This window comes from Sturnus vulgaris, chromosome 11 (genome assembly GCF_052056855.1).
Source record: "Sturnus vulgaris isolate bStuVul1 chromosome 11, bStuVul1.hap1, whole genome shotgun sequence".
NCBI lineage: Eukaryota > Metazoa > Chordata > Aves > Passeriformes > Sturnidae > Sturnus > Sturnus vulgaris.
The window spans coordinates 462,505-485,628 of NC_142253.1; the positions used below are offsets into that span (position 1 = coordinate 462,505).

Genomic DNA, 23,124 nt, shown 5'->3' on the forward strand with positions numbered 1-23,124 from the left:
AACACTGGTTTTCTTGGCTTTATTTCTTTTGCATGTGAACATCATGTATTTTACCCACAAATCATATTCTGTACCAAAATCTCCAAAGCCTTGATAATCTTTAAAAAGAAACAAACTTCTTGCCCAGTAACGTTTCGGTAAAGTTCAACCTATGCTGATGGCACAGACCAGAAATGTAAAATCTGAATAACTGCAACAGAGGTCATCTGGATCTGGGAATGTTAAAATTGCTTTTAAAGCACTGCTGCGTTTCAGTTTTCCCTCCCCACAGCTTGTGTTTCCTGTGGGGCAGACCCTGAGGAGGCCACGGACCTGCATGTCTGGGGTCAGGTCACAACCAAACTGCAACTCCAACTGCCCCAAATCCAGATACCCGGCCTTGAAGAGAGCTGTGCCCGTGTGGTGGAAGAGGAGATGGTGGGACCGAGCTGGGTGGTGGAGCCACAGCTCCCAGGAGTGCAGGGTGGGGCATCCTCACCCCTGGGGAAGGAGAGAATGGGGGGAAATGGAAGAAAATGGGGCAGAGAGGAACAATAACATATGGAGAAAGGGAGGTGACTGATGCACATGAATTATTACATATTTAGCTTTCCTCTGAATCGGGGGGAGTGTAATTAATGATCTGGTTCTGGCAGCTTCAGCTTCAGCACGGTGTGCACAGGTGGGATGGGCCCAAGAGGAGTCTGGGCCACCCTGGATTTAGCACAAGATCAAAGCTATGGAAACAGCCCAGCAGAACAAACGGCTCCTGTTGCTTTTCCTGGAGAGCTGTGTGCACAAGCACTTCTTTGGGGGCCTGGGGCAAAGGGCTGCAACCCATCCCCTGGGCAAGGCTTAAACATGGACTTGAGCTGCACACCTTGGATGTTACACTCGAATGCCAGCACTGGGCAGGGACGTCCCTCCTGCAGAGCCCGGGCGTGGATGCTGAGTGCCCCCTCCCAAAAGCAGTGGCTGCTCCAGCCCCGGCTGAAGCTGCTGCCTGCAGCAGGGAAATGAAAGGGCAGCTTTGACCACAGAGTCTGGGCAATGTCCCTGAGGAAGCAGAGGTAGCAGATCTCTATCAGGAAACTGCTTGCAAGAGCCTTTTCACCACTGATAAGCCCTGAGCCGTGTGACCACGGCCTCGTGCAGTTACAACAGGGTCCCAGCAGCTTGTGACTTCAATGCCTTTTACAGGAGAATTAGAGCTCCTGGGAAGAATTGCCTTTGCCTTGCCAAATTGTTTATCATAATTCTTCATGCATTTAGTCACACATAAATATTCCCATTTCTTACAGGGACTTGAAATATTGACCAGCATAATGCTGAATTCTACTGGTACCACAAGGGCTTAAGATGGCAACAGTGGAAAAGGCTGGATTAGAGATGGGTGTATTTTAGAATGCTCTTTTTCTTCTCTGAATATTCATGGCCTCAAGGATACTACTCATGTATTTTCGGAAGATACCTTTCTACTTTCAACTGAGCTGTTGGAGACCTGAATAAAATAAAAATCAAAAGCAAAATTTTGGTATGCTTTACCTGAAAAACAACACGCATTTCCACATACAGAAATCTTTGGCTGCAGTTATTTTGGGTGCTAAGGCAGGACCTGTTGATACAGCTCTGTCAGTGCCAAGCTACAACTGCACTTCACTACAGAGATAAAAAAGGAACAGAGTAAGAAGTAGCTCTCTGTTAATATGACAAGGTAACAGCTCTTTGCTGGCAGGAAAGATGTAAGGTTCAAAAAACAAAGGTGATGTAGTGCAGCACCAACAGCTGCCGTGCTCTGTGTCTCCAGTGAGTTTACTCTTGGGAAATGTGTATGGGAGCCTTTCCCCAGCACGCTGTGTCACAGCTGTGCCATTCCCACAGAGGGGACAGCAGCAGGGCTGGGCTCTGCTGCCCCAGCTCATACCAGGTTTTCTTGCCCAGCTGGGTGCTCCCCTGCCTGGGCAATCTCTCCCAGTCTGCCTGCTTTACTGCAGGTCTCATGAGCCTGAGCAGAGCCCAGCCCTCCTTGGGACCCTTGGGCCTGGACTGGAACACTTCCCATCACCAAGTGGGAATTTACAGCAGCTTCCCAGAGAGGCTGCAGAAGGTTTAGCCACATATCAATGGCCAAAGTCATCCCCCTTCCCCAGCTTCATCAAGCCAAGGAATGGCACAAGGGATTCTGCCTTTCAGAGACCTCAGGAAGGCAGAAAGACCAAGGGACAGTTGGGGTCATGTCACGAGCTGCCTGACTCTGGGATGAGTAACTGGTGGCAGTGCTGCAGCTCTGGCACTTGCACAGGGTTCTGAAAGGTTTCAATAAACAGCTTGGTGTCTGATCATCTGTGGCTTGCTGTGGCCTCTGCTCTGGCTCCAGCCTTTTCTGGCAAAGCTTCACGGGTGTGAGAGTGGCTATGATGGATATTCCATGTCTGAAAGTATTCAAGGTGAGGCTGGACAGTGCTTGGAGCACTCTGGTCTGCTGGAAGGTGTCCCTGTCCAAGGCAGGGGGCTGGAAGGAGATGAGCCCCAAGGTCCCTTCCAGCCCAAACCAGCCTGTGAATCCGTGAGCAGAGGAGTGCCCAGCTCATGGTGACACACGTGAGTGTCTCTGGGAGCAGCATGTCAATGCTCTGCTGAGCTGCTCTGTCTATGTTCAGCACATGGTCAAACACTTACAGTTTGGAGCTGGAAACAAAGAGTGTAAGACAGCTTCTGCTTAAAAAAATTTCCTTAATTTAGGAATTGCTTTAAGCCAACATTACCTCTGCTTCCTGAGCACACACAAGGCTACTGCCCTGGAAATAATCTGCATTAGCCTTACTGGAGTGACCATGTTGCCATAGCTACTGTTGGTTTCTCTTTACCTCAAGCTTGAAGTGTTTATTATGATTAAATCCCATCCTGTCCCATTCCTCATTAAAAAATTCTGGGTTGAGAGTGTCATAAAGTGAATTACAATGTAATCCTTCCTTTTAAGAAGCTGTTTCAAGTAGAAATTCCATAAAGTATCTTAGGCATTGATATTTATTAAAGATCATTAATTCATGATTGGATTATTTTTCTTCAGTCATCACTACTTCTTTATTCTTCATAATATCTGAGTAGCAGAAACCCCTGGTGCTGTTGGATCATTTCATGACTGGGATTTTTCTTTCACCACTACATTGCTGACCACTCTGAGAAAAGATGCTCAACACGCTCAGCTTTGACCTCAGAGGTGTCCTCACAGGTTTGAACCAATTTGGCAAGAAAATCAAAATCGGTCTTATGGCACATGTGGTTATCAGGAATGCTGGTCCTTGCTCTTGGAATCCCTGTGGGTGTTGCAAGGAGAAGTGACTGCTGCTAGGATGAATCCTTTCTCAAATGGCCTGTCCTTCTCTTTCCTTGCTTAATTTGGTTTGTTTTTTCTTTGTGGAGAGCGAGCTCAGAACCATAAAGTCCTTTCAGAGTGTTCTTGGCTGTGAAGAAACACAACATGGTCATCCCTGGACTTTTCTGGCCATTGTGTTAATTGGCTTTTCCTTGCTTTGGGAGGATACACCATTGATGTATCAGTCATTTCACACCCCAGTGGCATCCTCTCCAGAGACCTGATGGTCCTGGGGGATCATTCTTTGATACCTCTCGACTGTCCTTGGTGTTGCCTTTCCAGCCCTGCTCCAGGTACAGCTCAGGGCAGTAACACAGCATCCCAGCCCAGCCCCTTCCCAGATCCCTGGCATCTGGCAGGGGATGCAGTAACTCACCCTAGGGACTGGTACACGCTCTGCAGCTGCTCCTGCCCTGCCCCAAAACAGTGACCCACAGCCACTGTCCCTGTGCCTTCCCTGTGGTCCCTGTCCTCTGCCTCTCCCTGTGCCCAGTGGGACTCTAGCACAGTTTTTGCTCTCCCCGAGTCTCTGGAGTTGGAGTAACACTGCTCAGCCCTGAGCCTGGGCCTCACTGTGCTGCATTTCCCTGGAAGGACTCGCTTTTCCTCCCTCCTCCCCAGGCCTTTCTCCAGCCACTGAGACGCAGAATGCTCCTCTGTGCCGCCTGCTTGCACTAGGTAAATTGTTTGCGTAATGTGCTGGGGTTATTTTTTAAAGTTGGCAGAGTAACTGTGAATCATCAAATCTCCCTGAATTCACTCCTCACAAGACACCCATAAAAGACCCCATTGTGTGGAGCAGTGATGGGAGCACAGCCGGGCCGGACAGAGCCCACTCTGAGATCTGCGGGCTGATCCGAGCATCGCCCGCCCGAGGCTGGGCTGTGCCACGGCACCGGCAGCTCTATGGGCTGGCTCCCAGGCGCTCACCTGGGACCCGACACAGCGCCCGAACCGCTGATCGCTTCTGCTGGAACCAACACTTTCTCCTTTTTTCCTCAATTTTAACAAGAAGTGACAAATCTGCTCCAGTGCACCCGCGCTGACCCAGCGGTCACTGGATGGTGCCGGAGCCCCGGGGTCCGCTCCGGGAGGAGGACGGAGGGGAGAGCGGCGGATCCCGCAGGGCGGTGGAAACCGGCGGTACCGGGGCTGCCCTGGCACGGCGGTACCGGCGGTACCGGGGCTGCCCTGGCACGGCGGTACCGGCAGCACCACAGACTCCCCGGGCACGGCGGTACCGGCGGTACCGGGGACTCCCCGGGCGCGGCGGTACCGGCGGCTCCGAGGCTGCCCGGGCACGGCGGGGCCGCCCGGCCGGGGGCGCGGCCGAGCCGAGCCGAGCGCTGCGGAGCCGGGGCGGGGCCGGGGCGAGGGAGCGGCTCCGGAGCGCCCGCCCCGCGCGCAACCTGAGCGCAGGAGCGGCGCCAGGGCCCCGCCTCGGCCGGCGGCGGGAGCGGCTGCGCTCGGCTCGGCTCTGCCCTGCCCGGCTCGGCTCTGCCCGGCCCGGCTCCGCTGCGCTCCCCGCGCTGCGGGCGGTGCGCGGTGGCCGCGGTGTCCCGGCGGTGTCCGGGCGTTTTCCCGCCCGTGTCCCGGCTTTTTCCCGGCGTTTTCCCGGTCGTGCGCGGTGTCCCCGGCGCCGCCAATGCCGGCGGCCGCTGGCGGCGGCGGGGCCGCGGCCGGGTGAGGCGGCGGCGGAGCGCGGCGGGCGGCGGTGCCGGCGGGGCCCGCGCCCTCCCGCACGATGTCAGCGCAGGGCAAGTTCAAGAAGGACAAAGAGATCATCGCCGACTACGAGGCGCAGGTCAAAGGTGCGGAGCGGGGCCGGTGCGGGGCCGCCTTTGTGTGCGGGGCGGGGCGGGCTCGGGCCGGCTCCGGCCGCGGGGGCTGCGCCGCCGCCCCCCGCCCCTCCCGCGCTGCGGCAGCGCCGGGCTCGGGGCCGCGGAGGCACCGGCGGGGGAGCCCCGGCCCGGCCCGGCCCGGCCCTGCCCCGGGCGCTGCCATCGCCGTGCGGGGCGCCGGCGATGGGCTCGGATCGCTCGGGCCCCGGAGCGCCGGCGATGGGCTCGGATCGCTCGGGCCCCGGAGCGCCGGCGATGGGCTCGGATCGCTCGGGCCCCCGAGCGGCGGCTGCCGGAGCCCCGGGGCTGTGCGGGGTCGGGAGCGCTGCTCCCGGTGGGGAGCGCATCCATCCTGCGGTCCTTATGTAAGGAAGTTCGCCTTGGTGCTCCGGCCCCTCGCCTCCAGGCCCGCAGTCATTATTATGCAAGTGCGGGTAGTGGTGCGGGGTGCGGAGCTGTGCGGCAGGCGCCGCGTTCCTGAGTGTTGGACAGGAATAAACCTAGAGGTTGTGTCTGTTGGGACCACTGAGCATCAAATCCCAGGCTCCAAGTTAATTGTTGTTTCGAAGGAAAGTTGGTAGCCTGTGACACACGGCAGCTCTGCAGCCCAGGGAAGGGCTGGGCGGGTTGGAAGCACAGGGAAATGAGCCAGTGAAGCCCTCTGGTTATTGCATACCCAGGGATTTTCATGTTGGTACCAAACTGCATTAGTGGGCATTTCGGGATAACTTAATAAATCTGCTCCTTATTGCAGTAATTGCTAATTCTCTTAGCTGATGACAGCTCCTTTTCCCACCTTCAGAGGATACTCTCAGCTGCTTACTTCATGCCTTTTCCTTGCATTGCCTTCTTCAGTCTCCTCACTATTGTATAAAACCCGCTCCACTCCCCCTTTGCTTGGCTGTTTTATGTGGATGTGTGTTCACCACTTCATTATATTCAAGTCTAGGACGTGGTTAATTAAAAGTGTAAGACAGCTTTTCTGCAGATCGCCTTGTGCTTGTGCAAACTCAAGAGCTTCCATTTTTCTCCAGACCCCAGCTCCGCTGGGTGAGGGCTGGTCTGCACAGGCTCGGCTCGGGAAAGTCTCTGCCTAACTGCGGCAGCGTGATGCCAGAGGGAGGGATTCTGGGGAAGGGGCTGGCTGTTGGTTTCGTGCCATTGTTTACTTTCGTGAATTTCAGTCTTTTGTAGCTGGCCTCCAAGAGTGACGGAACAGTCACAACACGCCCTGCTCGGTGCCAATTACCTTTCTGCTTGTGTGTAATTTGGGCAAATTGATGTTATTGCACCCTGCAGTTAAGCAGATGAAATATTCTTTTAGTCTGTGGTATTGTTCGTTTTATGGGAGGGGATTTGCGTTTGTTCCCAGGGACTGTCCCGTGGTTTCACGTTATTCTCGAAGATGTCCTGGGCTGGGTGATTCCTTCTCCTCGGGTTCTTGGGGTGCAGAGGGGTCACTGGGGCAGGACTGGTTCTGAGCTGTTCCAAAAGCTTTGCTGTGGATGTCTCCAGTGTTTTTTTTCTGATTGTTGTTTGTGACTGGCGTACTCCCGGGCCATGATCATTCTTGGCCTGGCTTCTGTAGCCTCATGGTTTCCATATGTGAGGCAGTTGATGCTGGAGTGTGTGTGAGGGTGTTACATTACACCAGTGATCACGTTTTGTGCAGCTGTAATGCAGACGGTTTGCTGATGGGCCAGTAATAATTTCCTTGATACTGTTCTGTGCCTAATTACACCTCCAGGAATGTCTGATTCCTGATGCAGGCTCCTTGGTTTGTGTTTTCACCTGAATAAAGGCTGATTCTTCTGTTGGCAGGGTGTGGCTGTGCTGTAGCTGGTGAGAGGTGGGTCAGACCCCAAGGCCGTGTGTGCTGCCTTTGAGGAGTGCTGGCTCCATCCCTGCACACACTGGCTCTGGTACAGGACCGGGTTTTGGGGTGCCCATGGGGAGATGCTCACAGTTGTGACTGGATACCATCTCTTGCTGTCACCTCTCTGTGGGGACCAGGGTGGCTCTGATGCTGAGCTGTGGGAGGAGGATAACCATCAGAGTTTGGAGGGATTGGTGCAGAGATCTGCTGTAGCCTGTGCTTCCTCACTGAATGGCAGCAGTGTAAACAGAGGTGGCTGAGCAGGCAGGACAGCAGGTGGTCACTGCATTTGTGGGGACCCAAGGCAGGCTGGTGGCCGAGGATGCACTGAGAAGGAGCAGGGCTTTTCTGTGCTCAGTTGTGTGTTTAGTGTGCCAGCCTGACATGGGTCAGGGTTTGTGATCATGGAAACCTTCCCTGAGGCTGTGACAGTGACCATGAATGAACACCCACCTCCACTGTGCACAGTCTGGTCTCTCCTGGCTTGACCGAAGGATTGGATGTAGGCTACCTCATTATCCCAGAAATCCTGTTTATTTTCTTCAAGGATTGAGTCATTACTCTATTCATATCTAATCCCTCGCTACCCTCATGAAGACAGATGCCCAAACCTCCAGAGAAAGATTGAAATGGAAGGGAAATAGGGATAAAGAAGAGGGGAAGTGGTGGCAAGGGGCACTAACATTCAAAGTGTTGATACAGAAATGCTGAAATATGAAGATGATAATAGATGAAAATTTGAGGCAGTGATCTCACAGTACACAGGATAGGCCTTGGATCTGAACACAGAGCTTATCCCCATGGCATGGACAGGAGAATGGGAGGGAGAAAGGTGGAAAACCCTGCCTGTGAGCTCCCAGGCGTGTGTCACCACGGACGGAAGAGCAGTAACCCCAGCAGAGCTGCACTGGAAATGCATTTGCAGACGAGGTCAGAGAGGGTTGGGGTGGGCAGGGTGCTGCTGTTGAGGGGTGTCAGCCAGTGCTGGGTGAGGCAGTGATCCCCCAGCAGTGCCTGAGGTGAGTAAAGCCTCTGTACCAGAGAGAGGAGCTCACCTGGGAGGGGGGAAAAGCTGCTGAGACTGATTCCAAAGGAGTTTTGCTGAAGCCTCCAGCTCTGGTTGTTGGGAATTAGAGCAGGGCTGGGGGGTTTGGGGATGGCCTGTCAGTGCTGCAGGCTGAGCCCAGCCCTGCCCGAGCTGCGGCTGCAGCAATCGAGGAGCCCAGGCACTTGTGCCCAGTGAGATTGGAAGGAGCAGGGTTGAACTGGGAATTATCTTTGTGCACAAGGTGATTCACTGGCTGTGATGGCTCTGTATCTCCCTTCCTTCCCTGCAGATTGTCTGCTCCTCTCATGGTGGGAAGGAGTTGTCCTGAAAATGCTTGGAAAGATAGTGGGGCTGTGTGAGGTGCAAGTGGATCTGCACGAGTGCCCTGCTGGCCATGCTGGCCTGGGTGCCCCAGGGAGGGCTGGGGGCTGTTCCTGGGTGCCCCAGGCAGGGCTGGGGGCTGGCAGGGGCTGTTTTTGGGTGTCCCAGGCAGGGCTGGTGACAGGGGCTGGCTGCTGCAGGGTGTGTGAGGCTCTCCTGGTGCCACTGTGCTGCTGGCAGTGGCAGGCTGTGGCTGTGGCTGTGGCTGCTGCTGGCCCTGCTCCTGCAGCCCTGCATGCACACCTGTGTGTCACCTCTCCTGCACACACACAGCCCTGGCAGGCTCCTTCCCACCGGGCAGTGTCTCTGTCGCTTACCCCGGCTCTGTCCTGCCCTTCTGCTGCTTTTTCATCCTCCAGCTGCCAGGAGAGGGGAGAGCTGGCCCAGCACTGCCAGGAGATGCTTGCTGGATGGTACCAGGAAGAAAATATTTAAGAATACTTTTAGGAGACAGGTTTTCTCATGTGCCTTAGCCTTGCAGACGGGAGTGGTGGTGTTAAAAATAAACACCAATGGAGATACGGCTGCAGATTTACAACTGCCACATGAGAGCTGCCTGTGGAGCACAGAGCACCGCAGATCCTTGCATGCACAATTCAAAGTGCGTCTTTTCAGATGTGCATTTTTAATTGGGCTGCCTGGCCAGAAATCGAAATAAATGTCTCTCCCTCATTATGGTCACATGCCTGATTTGTGGCAGCAAAACAAACCAGTTTTAATTATGCACATGCAACCGCCTATGGTCCAGCATTGGCAATCCTGCAGAAAATTGCACATTGTGTTGATTGGCTGTTTAATTTTATATTACTTCCTGCAGTTTTGCCTTAACCCTGGCGAAACACAGGTCCCTGTGTGATCCCTCTGGCTGCTGTTGGCAGGAGGCTGCTGTGAGGCAGTGGCATCTTGTGTCCTGTGACTGGCAGGTGACATGATGATCCTTTGTGGTCCTGGAGGTGGGGCTCTCCAAATGGTGCATCTGGCTGTATAGTGGCAAAGAGATGATTCCTTGACCTCTGGGACTCTTAGTTGCTGTGTAAATTGATAATAAAACTAGAGTTTTGATGGGTTTAGCATATAAAAACACTGGAAAGATCTGCAGACTTGGGCCAAAGAAAACGAATGTATTCTTTCCCGTTTTCATAAAGTTGAGGTTAATTTATTGTTGCCCATTAGCTTCCTTTGACTTCTTCTATTGCAGTAGCTGCATCCCGTCTTTTGTGTCTATTTTCTTTTCCTACCTCTTGCTCTCCTTCCACTTTGCTCAGAAAATGTTGGGAAAATTCTCATGCCAAATAATTTTTTAGGATACTGGTTTGCTCAAGGGAGGAGCTTTGTTTCTCGAGGAGGAGAGTCACCAAGGCTTGAACCTGACAGCTCATTCAGTGAAATGGTTCTGTGCAAGAGAGAAAGTCGCACCCTTTTGTGGGGGCTGGTGGGAAAGTGCTCAGTGTTAATCACAGAAACAGATAGGAAGTGTCTGTTGGCTTAATTGTTGTGCTTAACAAAATGTTAGTGGGGAAGTGTGAGCCAAGGGCACCCAGCGTGCCTGGCATAGCTCAGCTGGCTTTGGGGGAGCTGCCTGCAGCAGGGAGCAGATCCTGCTGGATCTGCTCTGGATTCTGCTGGGACACTTCAGGAGAGCTGCTCCACACTGCTGCTGCTTGTTACCTCCCCCTTCCCTGCTGTGTTTCCTCCATGGGTCTGGCAGCTGGGTTCTACAGAGCCCTCTGTGCAGGCCATGTGCAGGGATAGCAGGGAGTTTGGATGGGATTCCTAATAGAGATTAATTGTCAGTTTCTAATGGAAGCAATTAGAATTTATCAGAGCTGCTCCTGCAAAGTGCAAGTCCTGAGTGCTTCAGCAGGGGCTGGGATGGTTCAGCTGAGTCAGCAGCTCCTGTGTGTCAGTGCCCACCCCAGCTCTGGGAGCTGCTCCAGCCATCCTCAGCAGCTCCTGCATGGCCAGAGCTCAGACCTGCTGAGCAGTATGTCCAGGAGCTGGGCTCCTGCCGTGCTCTGAGGTGGTTCAGATACCAAAGAAGGGTATTTTGGTGCTCTAGGCCTGGCTGTGTTCTTCCCTGATGGCTGGCAGGTGCCTGTGTGTGCAGCTAGCTGTATTTGTCAGTCTTCCTCTCCTCCTAATAACAATAAAACACTCTTACAACACTTACTCAAGGCCTGCAGCTAGTCCTGGTTCCAGGTGGAGTGTTTTAAGAGCTGTTAGAGTGCAGCACCAAATGCCCTCCAGGTGCTCAGCAGGTATTTCTAAGCCTCTGTAAGGTGTAATGGTGTAAGTTCTGTGGGCAGTTTCAGCCCCTGTCAGGAGCAGGATTTACTCTCCCTTTTGCTGGCCTATGGAAGATGGGGGGAACCCTCCTCCTTGAGCTCTCCGATTTTCTCCTGCCTGGTTTGGCTTGGTTTCAGCAGCTGTTTGTGAAGCTCCCACGCCTGGCAGCAGCAGCAGTCACCTCCTGAAATGCTTTTGCTGCTCTGGGAGGTGCCCGTGCTGCTGGCAGGTGATGGCACAGGTCAGGTCACACAGGTGACACCTGGCTGGGGCTGCAGAGGGTTCAGGGTGTGTGCAGGTGTGCTCCTCGTGCCACTCTCCAGCAAAACTGGCCTGAAGAAGTTTCCCCTTTCTTACAGCCTGGGTGGCTCTGCAGTCCTGGCTGTTGATTTCATCCCAGGAGGCTTTTGCTGAGCTGCCAGAATGCTCTCCTCCTGAAAAGGTGAATATTCCTGCTAATACCTGATGTGCTGTGTGTGCCCCAGCCCTGTGTGTTAGTGGCATTGACTGAGGACCTGGAGATGGGGGAGCAGCACGAGCCCCAGCCATACCTGGGGTGCTGGGGGGCTGTACCTGGGGTGCTGGGGGGCTGTACCTGTCACTGCTCAGTCAGGGCTGCCAGCTCCTGCCCTGTGCTCCTGCTCTGGGCCTGTGGTTATTGAGTGCACTTTATGCTGTTCACATCTTCATGAGCCTGATTTGTAAACTTTTCCCTGACAAACTGCCCAAGATAACTTATTTTAGCCTTCCTTCTCTCTGTGTAAGGCAGTTGCAGTGGTTTGGGCAGAGGCAGCCACTGAACAGTGCGTTGCAACGTGCAATTTTAAGAGAGGAAGTGGAGTATCAAAATAAAACTAGTGAGGGAGTTGATGCTGTGGTGTGCTCCCTGGCCTGGGCCCAGCAGTGTGATGGGGCTGTGTTCCTTACACCAGGTGCTGGGGCAGTGTTTAATGGCTGTGGTTTCCAGCAGCTTGGCTCTAGAGTTCAGGTCAGAAATGGTCCCAGTGCAGCAGCCAGGGCTGCCAGAACAGGGACATCCAGCCCTGCTGTTGATCAAGGTTGTGCTTTTCTCCCAGGGCTCTTGGTACTCAGCACTGAGGGGACAGCTGGTAGGATGGTGGTGGGGAAGGAGAGGTCCTGAATTTAAACATTCCCCTTTGTTTTACCAACAAAGACATGTAAAAAAGGTGTGGCAACATAATCCCAGCTCTGCAGGCACAGCAGTATCAGAGGGGAGCAGCAGCAGTGCCTCTGGCTGGTGTTCATGTGGCTGTGTCTGTCTGTCTGTCTGTCTGTACTAGGTGGGATCCCAGTTTGGGAACCTCTGGCCTGGGGGGAACTGGGGACCTGAGAGCAGGAAACTGGGAGAAAGCTGCTGCTCTCAGTCTCTTGCTTACATGTCTTGTGCTGTCGAGCTGCCTTCCACAATCTGCCTCCCAGAAGTGTTTCTGTCAGCTTTCCAAACGTTCTTTCCTGGCTAGGAAGCTCCACTGATGTTCAGGGAGGTTCTCTGAGTGGTGCTTCAGGTTTTACTCTGGAAACTGCAGAGTTTGGGAAAATGACACAGCCACACTGTGTCCAGCAGCTTCCAAGAAGAATTTGCATTGGTACTGATTGCTCTTCTTGCCTTTGAAGTCGGAGAATAGTTTTGAAGAGGGCAAAAATACCTTCAACTTTTCCACCTCAGCCTTTGGGAGGAGCAGTTGTGCCGGTGGCTAGAGATGGCAGTCACTGCAATGTGTGTGGTTCCCAAAGTAGCTCTGTTACACTTTGCTGCACCTTGCAGCCAAGGCAGGCGTGCAGGGCAGCTGAGGAAGCTGCTGGAGCACCTGGAGTTAAATGGTCTCAGTGTGTGCATCAGCTGGCACAGGACAGGACAGGAGGCTGCTCCTTCCTTGGCCATCTCTGCTGTCCTGAGGCACAGGAGAGGGGGTGCTGCTCTTCGGGGTTCTGTTCATCCTGCTGCTGCTCCTGGGAATGCTCAGGGCTGCAGCCCTGCAGGGCAGGGCATTTATCCATGCCTTGTGCTTTGGTTATTACTGCACACAGCAAGGCCAGCTGTAGTGGTGGGGTGAAGCTGGTGCTGCTTTCCCCAGGCTTGTATTTTAAATGTAAATATTTAAGAAGAGAGAAGGATACAGACGTGTAATTGACTGGAGTTCAGGAGATGGAGGGCTGACTTTAGTGATTCCCATTAGGGGAAGGAGGAGTCTGGTTTTCCATGCTTTTCCTCATCTGTTAGTCCAGCCTTGTTGAAGAGTGTTGCACACAGCAGGTCTGCAGTAAAAGCCTTGTCATGGACATCTCCTTCACCATGACAGAACCCCAAAGATCCGTTTCCTTCTTGCTGCTGTTTGTTTCTTTGTTTGAAGGGTTGTTTGTGGTCTTGCTGTTTTGTCTCTTTGAAGAGTCGTTTGGGGCACTCCAGGCATGGTGAGAGCCCGGGGGATGTTGTGCCTTTGGGACTTCAAGGGGAGATGATCTCAAGAACAGATCTAAGCTCGAGATCATCAGTTTGATAATTTTAGGTCGCTGGCCTCATGTGCGTGCAAAGTTTTTCTCTCTGTCAAATGTGCTGATAAATCAGTAGTTGCTTCATGGGAATGAGTGTGGTAAGGATTGAAAATGCTTCCCGTGCCCAAGGTGCCAGAATTCTGCTCTGCTCGTGGTGCAGGCTGGGTGTCCAGAGCAGCTGGATGCTTTCCACAGGGTCTGTGTGTGGAACCTCCTGGGCACCAGCAGCTCCCAGTGGGTGCTTTGGAACACCAGTGTCAGTGCAAAGTCTGGCTCAGAGCCTGGCTGCAATAGGTACCCCTGCCTGTCCACCCCAATGGGCTGGCTTTGCTCAGGAGTCTGAGTTTAAATCTCCACTCCTTTTTTTTTTTTTTACTTCATGGAAATTGGACTCTTGTGACACTTTAATCATCGAGATTATGGAAGTCATGAAGAGCAAGGACAAGAGATCAGACTGTTGGTGTGGCAGCCTGAAGCTTTTGTGTTGGCAAAGACTTGAGAGACAATTGAAGATTTTCTCTGTGTGAAAACGGGTTAATTGATCTTTGGGAAGATCAGTGAAGCGTTCAGTGCTGCACCCAGGGAAGGGCAGCGTCCTGCTCACACCACTTGGAATTGACTTCTACAGTCATTGACAGAAACTCTTCTATTTTCCCAGCTTTTCCTTTCATCATTCTTGATTTTATTTTCCATTAAATACGTTAAATATTTTGTAGGGGATTTCCTATTGCCCTGTTCTTTTTTACCACTAAAGTTGAACGGAGCTTCTACTCTGGTAATAAATGAACATGGAAATCAGGATCTCCACTGTAATTGGATTTTTCAAATAGCTCAGGAAGAGCCTGAGGAAGCGAGGCAAAAAAGAGTTTTAATTTGAAATAGATCAAGTAACCTGGGAATCAGACTCTCAGTAGGTTCTTTCAAAGCATTTTTTGTTTCTTTTAACATCCTTGCTGGATCGTGTTCTGAGTGACTCATGGCTTTAAAAGAATTTTTTCCTGCATGTTTTTTCCTGCTTGTGTGCTCTTGACCTACTCTTGCTAAAATTCCTAAAGAAATACTAAGTAAACATATTGTAAGTGAAAATGTCATAATCTAAAGCCCTGGAAGTGAAAGCATTACAAAGAGTACTCACGTAGTCATTGTTCTGCAGGATGGCAGTGTGAGGAGCACTGCTGAAATAACAATAATCTGTTCCGTGGGAGAGGTCAGCTCCAAACTAAGGGGGAGTGGGAAGAAGAGGAGAAAAGAAATGCACACTGTGCTTCTCCTGCTCGTCACACAGCATGCACTCGTGCCTCCCTGGGGCTGTGCAGTGGCTGTAGCTGCCTCTGCTGTCAGTGCTGTCCGGGGCAGCAGAGGGCTGTGTTACAGCCTGCAGCACATGGTGGGCTGTGCTGAGGCTCTGGTGTGAAAGGAAGTGATTTCGCAGGTCACAAAGCCAGAGAGTAACTTCAGAATTAAACCTTCATTGGGGATTTAGTGGTCATGGGAATAGTCACGGGCTGTGTCCCCAGGATTTCCCTGACTGTGTGAGCTGGGTGCAAACCCCCTCTGGTTTCTGGTGCATGTAGTCTTGTTGGTGTGCCAGGAATTTACGTGGAGGCTGTCACGTTGTCTCTGAGTTTGCTGCAGTGTCCTTGTCTGTGGTGTACATCACAATGACAATGAAAAAGACATTTATGGTCACCAAGCTAACTACTGAGCCTGCAGCAATTTATGGTGGCAGTACACCTTTGGAAGAAAGAAAAAACCTTCAGCGTCCTCTTCTTTCACTTTTTTGGGGTCCTCACCAGGTTGCACATGTCCAGAGTTGGTTGGGAAGAGCTTGTCCCCAGTCTTTGTGTCAAGTCTCAGGTTTCCCAGCAGCTTGCCTGTTCTTTGTCAGCCTGCATGCAGGTGCCATGCCAGGACAGCAGGACAGCTGGTCCTGGCAGGCTCTGAATTGCCAGGGTGTTGCTGTGGCTCCAGGTGTAGCTTCAGAGGGCACCCAACATCCTCGACATCTGCAGTGACTCTGCAAGGACCCTGGCAGTGCTGCTGAGCTTTCCTGTTCTGCATTGCAAGGCTTGTCCCAGCATGAAGCCATCAGTGTGGCTTCCATGGCCCTGTCCTGGTTCCCCTTGGCTTCCATGGCCCTGTCCTTGTTCCCCTTGGCTTCCATGGCCCTGTCCTTGTTCCCTTTGCCTTCCATGGCCCTGTCCTTGTTCCCTTTGCCTTCCATGGCCCTGTCCTTGTTCCCTTTGCCTTCCATGGCCCTGTCCTTGTTCCCTTTGCCTTCCATGGCCCTGTCCTTGTTCCCTTTGCCTTCCATGGCCCTGTCCTTGTTCCCTTTGCCTTCCATGGCCCTGTCCTTGTTCCCTTTGCCTTCCATGGCCCTGTCCTGGTTCCCCTTGGCTTCCATGGCCCTGTCCTGGTTCCCTTTGCCTTCCATGGCCCTGTCCTTGTTCCCTTTGCCTTCCATGGCCCTGTCCTGGTTCCTTTTGCTGCTGTCCCCAAGTGCTGCCTGCTCGGTGTTGCACTGTGGGGCTCTTTGGCTCTTGTTTGTCATCGTGGGAATTGCTTGTTCTAAAACCAATTACAACCTGACAAAACTGCTCTGCCTTATTTACAAATACATCCATCTGGTGCTGGATTGCCCGAGAGCGCTGCCAGAACAATGAGGGGCCTTGGTTGCTGCTGTTTTACCCAAGGGTTCTGTGCTCTTGGCAGCACAGGGGAATTGGTGATGGAAGCACCGAGTGCTGTGTGAGCCAGGCACAGCAGGGCAGAGTGGGCTGTGTCCTGCACCAGCCAGCAGCTTTGCAGCCCCTCTGGGTGGGATGGAGGTGCTGGGCATGGGCAGCAGTGCTGCTGCAGCTGGCACACACCGTGCTGGGGGACCTGTGTGTGCTGGGATTTGGGATTCTGACCCGGGTCTGGGTGGGATGGAGGTGCTGGGCACCCCTCGGGGGTGTTCTGTGCCCTTTGGCTGCTCAGCAGCTGTGCCAGCCCAGGGTGCAGGGTCCCCACCTGAGGGATGCTGGCAGATCCCTGATCTTCCAGAAATCTCTTTGATGATGGAGGCAGCAGTGGGTTTCTCCTTGGAAGCTGTAGGCTCAGGATAAGGTTCGTGTAGGCAAGAGGAGGTGGCAGGTGCCTGCGGTGTGAGACTGATTTCTGTGTGTTCCTGGAACTCTGCTTTGAAAAGGCTCAAAAATGGAGAAAAATGAATGGCTACTGTCAGGACATTGGAGATAAAAACCATCACATCTGGTAGCTGAAACTGTTTCAGACTATTTTCATTTTCCTATGAATGTTCAGTTGCAGCTTAAAAAAGAACTGAGACATTATGAGTCAGTTCTGATTTCACCCTTGGGCCAGCAGTTCAAAGCTGAATATAGTGAATTTCAGAAGCCTTCACTACCAGCCTGTGTTCTTTGTTTACTCTGTGTGTGGCCCGTGGAGGGGAGGGAACATACAGACATGTGTATGTTTGTTTACATGTGTATATATACAAATATAGCCTGACGAAAGCAGGGAAGAGTTGCCCCCCTAAAATAGATAATTGAGATTAGTTTTTGGCAAGTAACTAGAGGTGAGCGAATTAATCATTGTGAATGATTGATCTGAGACATTCAGACCTGTTTTTGTTTGCAATTTATCTTTGAATGAACTTTAACTTTTTTATATTTATGAATAATCACTCACTTTTCTCCGGTTGGCTGAATAACTGAAAATTCATAAATTGGGATTAACTGGCAGTACAGAATACTGCAGTCTGTATATGAGAACCTGTGTTTACATGGATCTAAGTTTTTTTGATTCCCTGTCACCATAGTAACAAAAGATTTTCCATAAGAGTGAGCTAGTCTGGCAGTGGGAGTGAGGTAGGACATTCCCATTTTACCTCCAGATCTCTGAATGTTCTTTGACCTCTTAGCTCACATTTTTAGTACCACATTAATGTAGGCTTTTGGTGATGGGATTTTTGTAATTGGTGACTGTTCCTGTGCTGAACCTGGTGTTTGTGTTATAATCCATGGTTTCCCTGATTCTCAGCAGTGCCCGTTTCCTATTCCTGTTAACAGGTTTTTCATGAGTTTTTCTGAAATTCACTTCAGCCCTGTATAATGCAGCTGTTCCTTATCTCAGTAAAATGTCCTGGCTGGAGGCAACTTACTGGACATAATTTTTGAGCAAAGGCATCTTGTGACATTTTTTGGGAGAGGGAGAGGGAAAATAATCCATTAAAATTTACAGTGAAATTGTTAGGATAAACCCTGTGAATTTAAAAAAAGTTCTTTTGCTTGTATTTATTAATGAAATCTTTAGCTAAATATAGATGAGTTCTTTACACATTCCTTAGCTTGGACAACTTCTCTGCTTTATTTTATTCAGTTTCAACATTCATTTGAATGAAAAGCTCCTAAGGTAAAGGGGGATCTTTTTCACTCTGCTGAGTTTGGAATTAATTCCTAGCAAGAGACAGTCACATAATATATAGACATTATTTCAGGGGAATATGTAGCCTTCCACCTTTTCACTGAAGTGATTGTAATTTTATTCGTAATTTACATTTTAAAACTTACAATAAAAGTATGCATCTTCAGTTTGAGCTTAAAAGTTCCAGCATGTTAGAAATACAGAATTATTTGTAAGGGTCTTGGATGTTTTGTTTCCTGTACAGTCTGTCTGTAGGCTGTGTCTTCCTTAATGAGTTCCCTGAAGGCCATAATGTGATTTTTCCCAAACAGAGAGTGAGCACAAGGCCATCAAATGATAGCGAGTGCTGCTGTGGCTCTGTGATAAAGGAGATGTCCCTCCCTCCAAGAGCAGCACCTGGCAGGAATTCCATGGGTATTGCACTAAAATATCTGTGGCTGTGCCCTTTTTGTGGCAGTCAGTGTGGTTTTGGGGTGTGTGCAGGGGCATTTCTGTGGCTCTCCCTGCAGGCCTGTGCTGGGGAGGGCAGGAAGGCAGTGACATCCCCTTGGCTCTGTGGCAAAGGTTATTCAGCCAAAAAGTTCCTTAACTAAAGCCTCTCTTCTGTATCTTTGTGTCTTCCTGGCACAGCAGGTGTCTTTGGCAGATGCTCGTGCAGTGTGTTGATAAAATCCTGCAGTGCTGTGAGATCTGACATCCTCCCTGGGTCGTCTGTTAACTGATCTGACACTTTCTTCCCAGTGCTGAAACTAAATTTTGCTGGGTGTGAAGGAGGTGACTGGTTCCTGAGTGTTCCTCGGTGCCTCTGGAAAGGGATTCTCCGAGGAGAAGGTGGCTCCAGAGCAATGGTGACATGTTTGTGGGAGTGAGCTGTGCCCCAGGTGAGGCAGTCAGGGTGTCTGGCAGGGCTCCAGCTGTGTGCAGTGCTCCAGCTGTGTGCAGTGCTCCAGCTGTGTGCAGTGTGCAGGGAGGATGCCGTGTGCTCTGAGCTGGCTGATGCTCCCAGAGGGACCTCGGGAGCCCTGGAGACACAGCAGCAGTCTCCAAGTTCAGCAAGGGAACTGCCAAGTCTTTTTTCCCCAAAGGATAGGGAAATAGCCCTTTTAGACTCACTGTACTGTTACAAGTTACATTTCTTAAAAAGCACACCAATAAAATAATGGCGGGCTGGTCTCTAACTGGATTGAAAATGTTTCTTGTAATTCACTAATGTCTTTCCCATCATGTTGGCAGAACGTATGCTGTGACTTTGAGGAGGCAGCAAATGCAATTTGCAGAGAATTCTTAATGGCCGTTTATTTTAAGCAGGATCTTAGTTCTCACTTGGAGTTTCCTGCCTTTGCTGAGAAGGCTTAAACGTTTCTCCTTGTTCTTGTGTGCCGTTTAATCCCATGAGTGTGCTGTGTGAAGCCATTCAGTCCGGTAGTTTTCAGGAGGTGATGAATGCTGGATGCCGGTGTGGGGCTGAGCTGGGGGACCCCGGGTGTGCTGGCACCGAGCTCTGCCTGGCCATCGGTGGAGCTGCACACCAAGAGGCAATGACAAATTCTGACACGGCCCCCTGCTTTCCTCCTCTGCTAGGCAATACCTTCTGTCTTTGTCGTTTTCTTCTTGGCAATACCTTCCTGTTTTTGTAGTGTCCTGTATCTTTAGTAATGTGGATTCCTATAGAATTTTGCTGAGAGCAGACCAGCCAGTGTTTGGCAAGACGGTTCTTTAGGCAGAGCAGGAGCTGTGCTTTGGGGTGCCCCATTTCTGAGCAGAGTAACTGTGCAGTGCTGCAGAAAGGACACAGCTCCCTCCTGTCCCACCGTGGGTGCAGGAGGTGCCCTTTATCAGGGACTGTCATCCATAGGAACAGTCAGTGCTGCTGAAACTTAGCATTTTGTCCTATTTTTGCATTTATTAGCATACACTGATTATTCATAGGAATAATTACCCTTTACCAATTCACATTAATTTAGATGGCTTTTGAAAAGCAATCAAGAAGAGTGGGAATGATAATGCACCAAAGGCATATGGCACAAAAGAAATAGGGTGCATTTTACGTAAGTGGCCATGTCAAGACACTGTCAGCCTTTCCCTGCAGACTGCAGTTATTGGAGCCCAGTCTGATGGTTGTGGCTAAAGGCCACGGTGTGCTCCCTGCCTCCAAAGTCCATTCATGCTCTTGGTCTCACTTCTGTGTCCCTGTGAAAGGAACAGCATCATCCTGGGGGGGACAGCATGAAAACAGACAAAACCACGACTAGGTCAGTTCAGCATTCCAAAGTGAATGTCCCTGCACAGGTAGGGTTAAATCTCAAGTGCTTTTATTACCAGGAGCACATGAAGCTTGGAGGATACAGCAAATTCTGGGCCACCCTCAGCCACAGGGAAGAGCCCTGGAGTTTCCTTCATGGCCAGCGTGTTTCTATTGCAGGGGAGAAGGGCTGGGCACTGCAGTCAGCTCTGGGGGGTGTTTGGGGGTCACACACCTGGGCAGGGCTGGGGGGTGTTTGTTTGGGGGTCACATACCTGGGCAGGGCTGGGGGGTGTTTGTTTGGGGGTCACATACCTGGGCAGGGCTGGGGGTGTTTGTTTGGGGGTCACACACCTGGGCAGGGCTGGGGGTGTTTGTTTGGGGGTCACATACCTGGGCAGGGCTGGGGGGTGTTTGTTTGGGGGTCACACACCTGGGCAGGGCTGGGGGGTGTTAGTGGCTCTGATCATGGGGAGTGTCCTCTGACTTTGAACGAGGCAATGGAGATGAAAATCCGAGTGTCACATGGGGCTCGTGGCCTGAAATACTGACTGTGTTCTTTTGCTCTGGGTTACAGATGCTGCTCTCAAAGCCAAATGTGATGTGATGAAATGAGAGTGCCTTGGTAGACAGAGATGTGGAGTGAGTGATCCTCAGAAGGGCAGGAAAAGGCAGGGTTCAGCTCAGGTCAGAGGGCAGCTGAGCTGTGGAGGGGACATGGGGCTCCAGTGCTCTCACACATGTTGGAGGGGAGCAGCAAACATGGGTAGGGTTGGTGTTTGAGATGCTTCAGTGTCTCCAACCTCGTTTTCTCAGTTCAGGGAGATCAATTGTGTTTTCAGATGAGCTTGGAGCTGCTCCTGTGCAGACTGGTACGAGTGTTGATGAGCTGGTGCTGCTCGGCAGGAGCAGCTCCACAGCCCAGTGTGGTTCCAGTCAATATTGGCTGCTTGTATGAGCACAAGTCATCCCTCAGTGGGAGTGTCTCACAGGAGGAATGGCTCCTGCACAGAAAACAAACACCACTGAGCTGTGGCAGATACAGCTCCAGGGTTATTCTGCTGCCATTGTCAGAGTTTTATAACTGAGAAGAAATCTCCATTGAGGAGCGTTTGCAGGGGGTTGGTTACACACTTGATGTGCAGGGAGGGGTGGGTGTCAGTTGTATTAGTCTGGAATAATGTGTTGTCAGGAGAAGTGACACTGGGGTGGCTCTGTGGCTTCTGCTGCAGTCATTCATGCCCTGTTCCTCATTCCACCTGTGTTATTTTCAGCTAAGTGAGCCCCAAAGTTCATCACTGCTGCAGCTTCGTGCTGTCAGATTGGAATGAGGACACTGAATCTGTGTGATAGAGTGGGACTGGTTCCACCAGAGGCTTGTGTTAAAGGAGGAACACAGTTATTGTTAGTTAGGATTGGAGACTTCTGTTCGTTCCTGACACCGAGTGCAGGATGTCATCATGAAATTAGGAATTCGTGTGAGGAACAGTGCCAGCATGCTGCCACATTTATTTGTTTGAAATTTTATATCTAAAAGGATCTGTTTACAGCATAAGGAGCAGAGGAAAAGACAGTTTTCTACCAGAAGTTCTTCAGTACATAATTTGATTTATAAATTATTTGATAAGCATGGATGTGCAATAGCAAAGAATACTTTTAAACAAAAAGATTGTGAATGTTTTCTTTTACTTTTGTGGTCTGAACTCGAGATCCCCTATGTGAGACCTGAAGAATTCCTTGGACTGTGCCATGCTTACCCCTCGGCAGCAGCAGGTGCAGTTCCAGGGGGGATTTTAGTCCATGAAATGCTGTTGAGCACTGATGGAAAGCTGTTCACGTGGGCGAGTTTGTCTGGTTTGTGCCAGGCTGCACAGGGAGGAAAGGTGTCCCCAGTGTGTGTGACACTGGTGTGCCCAGGGGGCTGGGCTGGCTCCTGTCCCTGTGCACAGAGGGGACAGAGCCATCCCCACCTTTGCTCCACAGACAAGAGCAGGCATCTCACAGAGCTTTAGGCTGCAGTTCAGGTGCCGCTGGGGGAAGAGCTGCTGCTAAACACAGCTCCGAGTGTCTCTGGGCAGTTGGATGTGTGGGAGAGAGTTCCAGGGAATAACCCCTGGAGCACAGGAGGGACAGGCTGGGCTGGGAGCAGCCAGGGACCCTTCAGAGGGCTCATGGGGCAGGTGCTGATGGTGGTGGGTGTCTCGGGGGCAGAGGTTAAAGGTGCCTCTGGGGAGCCCCTCTGCGATGCTGTTGTGATGGGATAAATGATTCCAGGGAGCAGCTCCTGGGCAGATTGTGCCGTTTTAAGGGGTGGGATTGTGGCTGATGCCTTCAAAACACAGGAGATTAGAGCAGGAGAGAAAGCGTGTGCTTGGAATGCTCCCAATGGGTAACACAGTGCACGTGTATTATGTAGGGAAACGATGGTTAAGGTAGCCGAGCCCACGGGCTGCTTGGACAATGCAAATATCAAGACCATTAAGTTCTCTTGCTGAGCTTGACTTGTCCTTGTTAGTAAGGTCATTTCAGTGCGTGTTTTGATAACTATGAGTTCTTGTGTAACAACTTCGTGCTTGAAAATTTTTTTAAGTTCAGTTGGAAAACATTTTGCCAGATTTTTGTCAAGCTGTCACTGAAGGCTTTGTTACACGCAGGAGTGATAGGGAAACGCTTTTGGAAGTAATTTTTCTTCTTTTTCACTCTTAGGCTGACAAATCAGGAGAAGCAGCTTTTCTGGTCTTGCAGGTCAAGCAGAGAAGGGGAGCAGTTCTCTCAGGGACTGCAGGTGTGGTGCTGGGCTGGAGGGGTTCAGAGCCTGTCACTCACTGCACAGGGAGCACAGGGAGCATCGGTTCCATGTGTTTTTATAAGCCTGTTCCAGTGTCAAACCCTAAAAATGTGCTAAAATTGCCTGAGGGTACTGACCCCTCAAGATGATCTCAGGGCCAAGGGAAGTTCACGATTCCTGCTCAGAGAAACTCAGCATTTCAAAAGGGGATTTTGGCAGGATTGGGGTAAAAAAACTTCCATGTGGAATACAGACTGGTAGGTAACAATAACACATTAAAAGATGGTGATGTGTGTAAGGTGCTGCTGCTGCCTAAACCCTCTATGTTTTAGTGTATTTATAGCAGCCTGCAGCAAATCCTTCCTCTT

The 23,124-nt window shown here is 51.3% G+C and overlaps 1 protein-coding gene across 5 annotated transcripts in view; it reads left to right on the plus strand.

Moving 5' to 3' along the window:
- Nucleotides 1-5,033: 5,033 nt before the first annotated feature.
- The window catches only part of SRGAP3 (SLIT-ROBO Rho GTPase activating protein 3), a 67,723-nt gene continuing 49,632 nt past the window's right edge, over nucleotides 5,034-23,124 (plus strand). For all 5 annotated transcript variants that reach the window (XR_015805946.1, XR_015805945.1, XR_015805947.1 and 2 more), the window contains exon 1: nucleotides 5,034-5,166. Coding sequence is in view for 2 of the 5 variants with exons in the window: in XM_088171216.1 (XP_088027342.1) it covers nucleotides 5,100-5,166 (67 nt within the window). In the remaining 3 variants the exon portion in view is untranslated. The remainder of the gene's footprint in view (nucleotides 5,167-23,124) is intronic.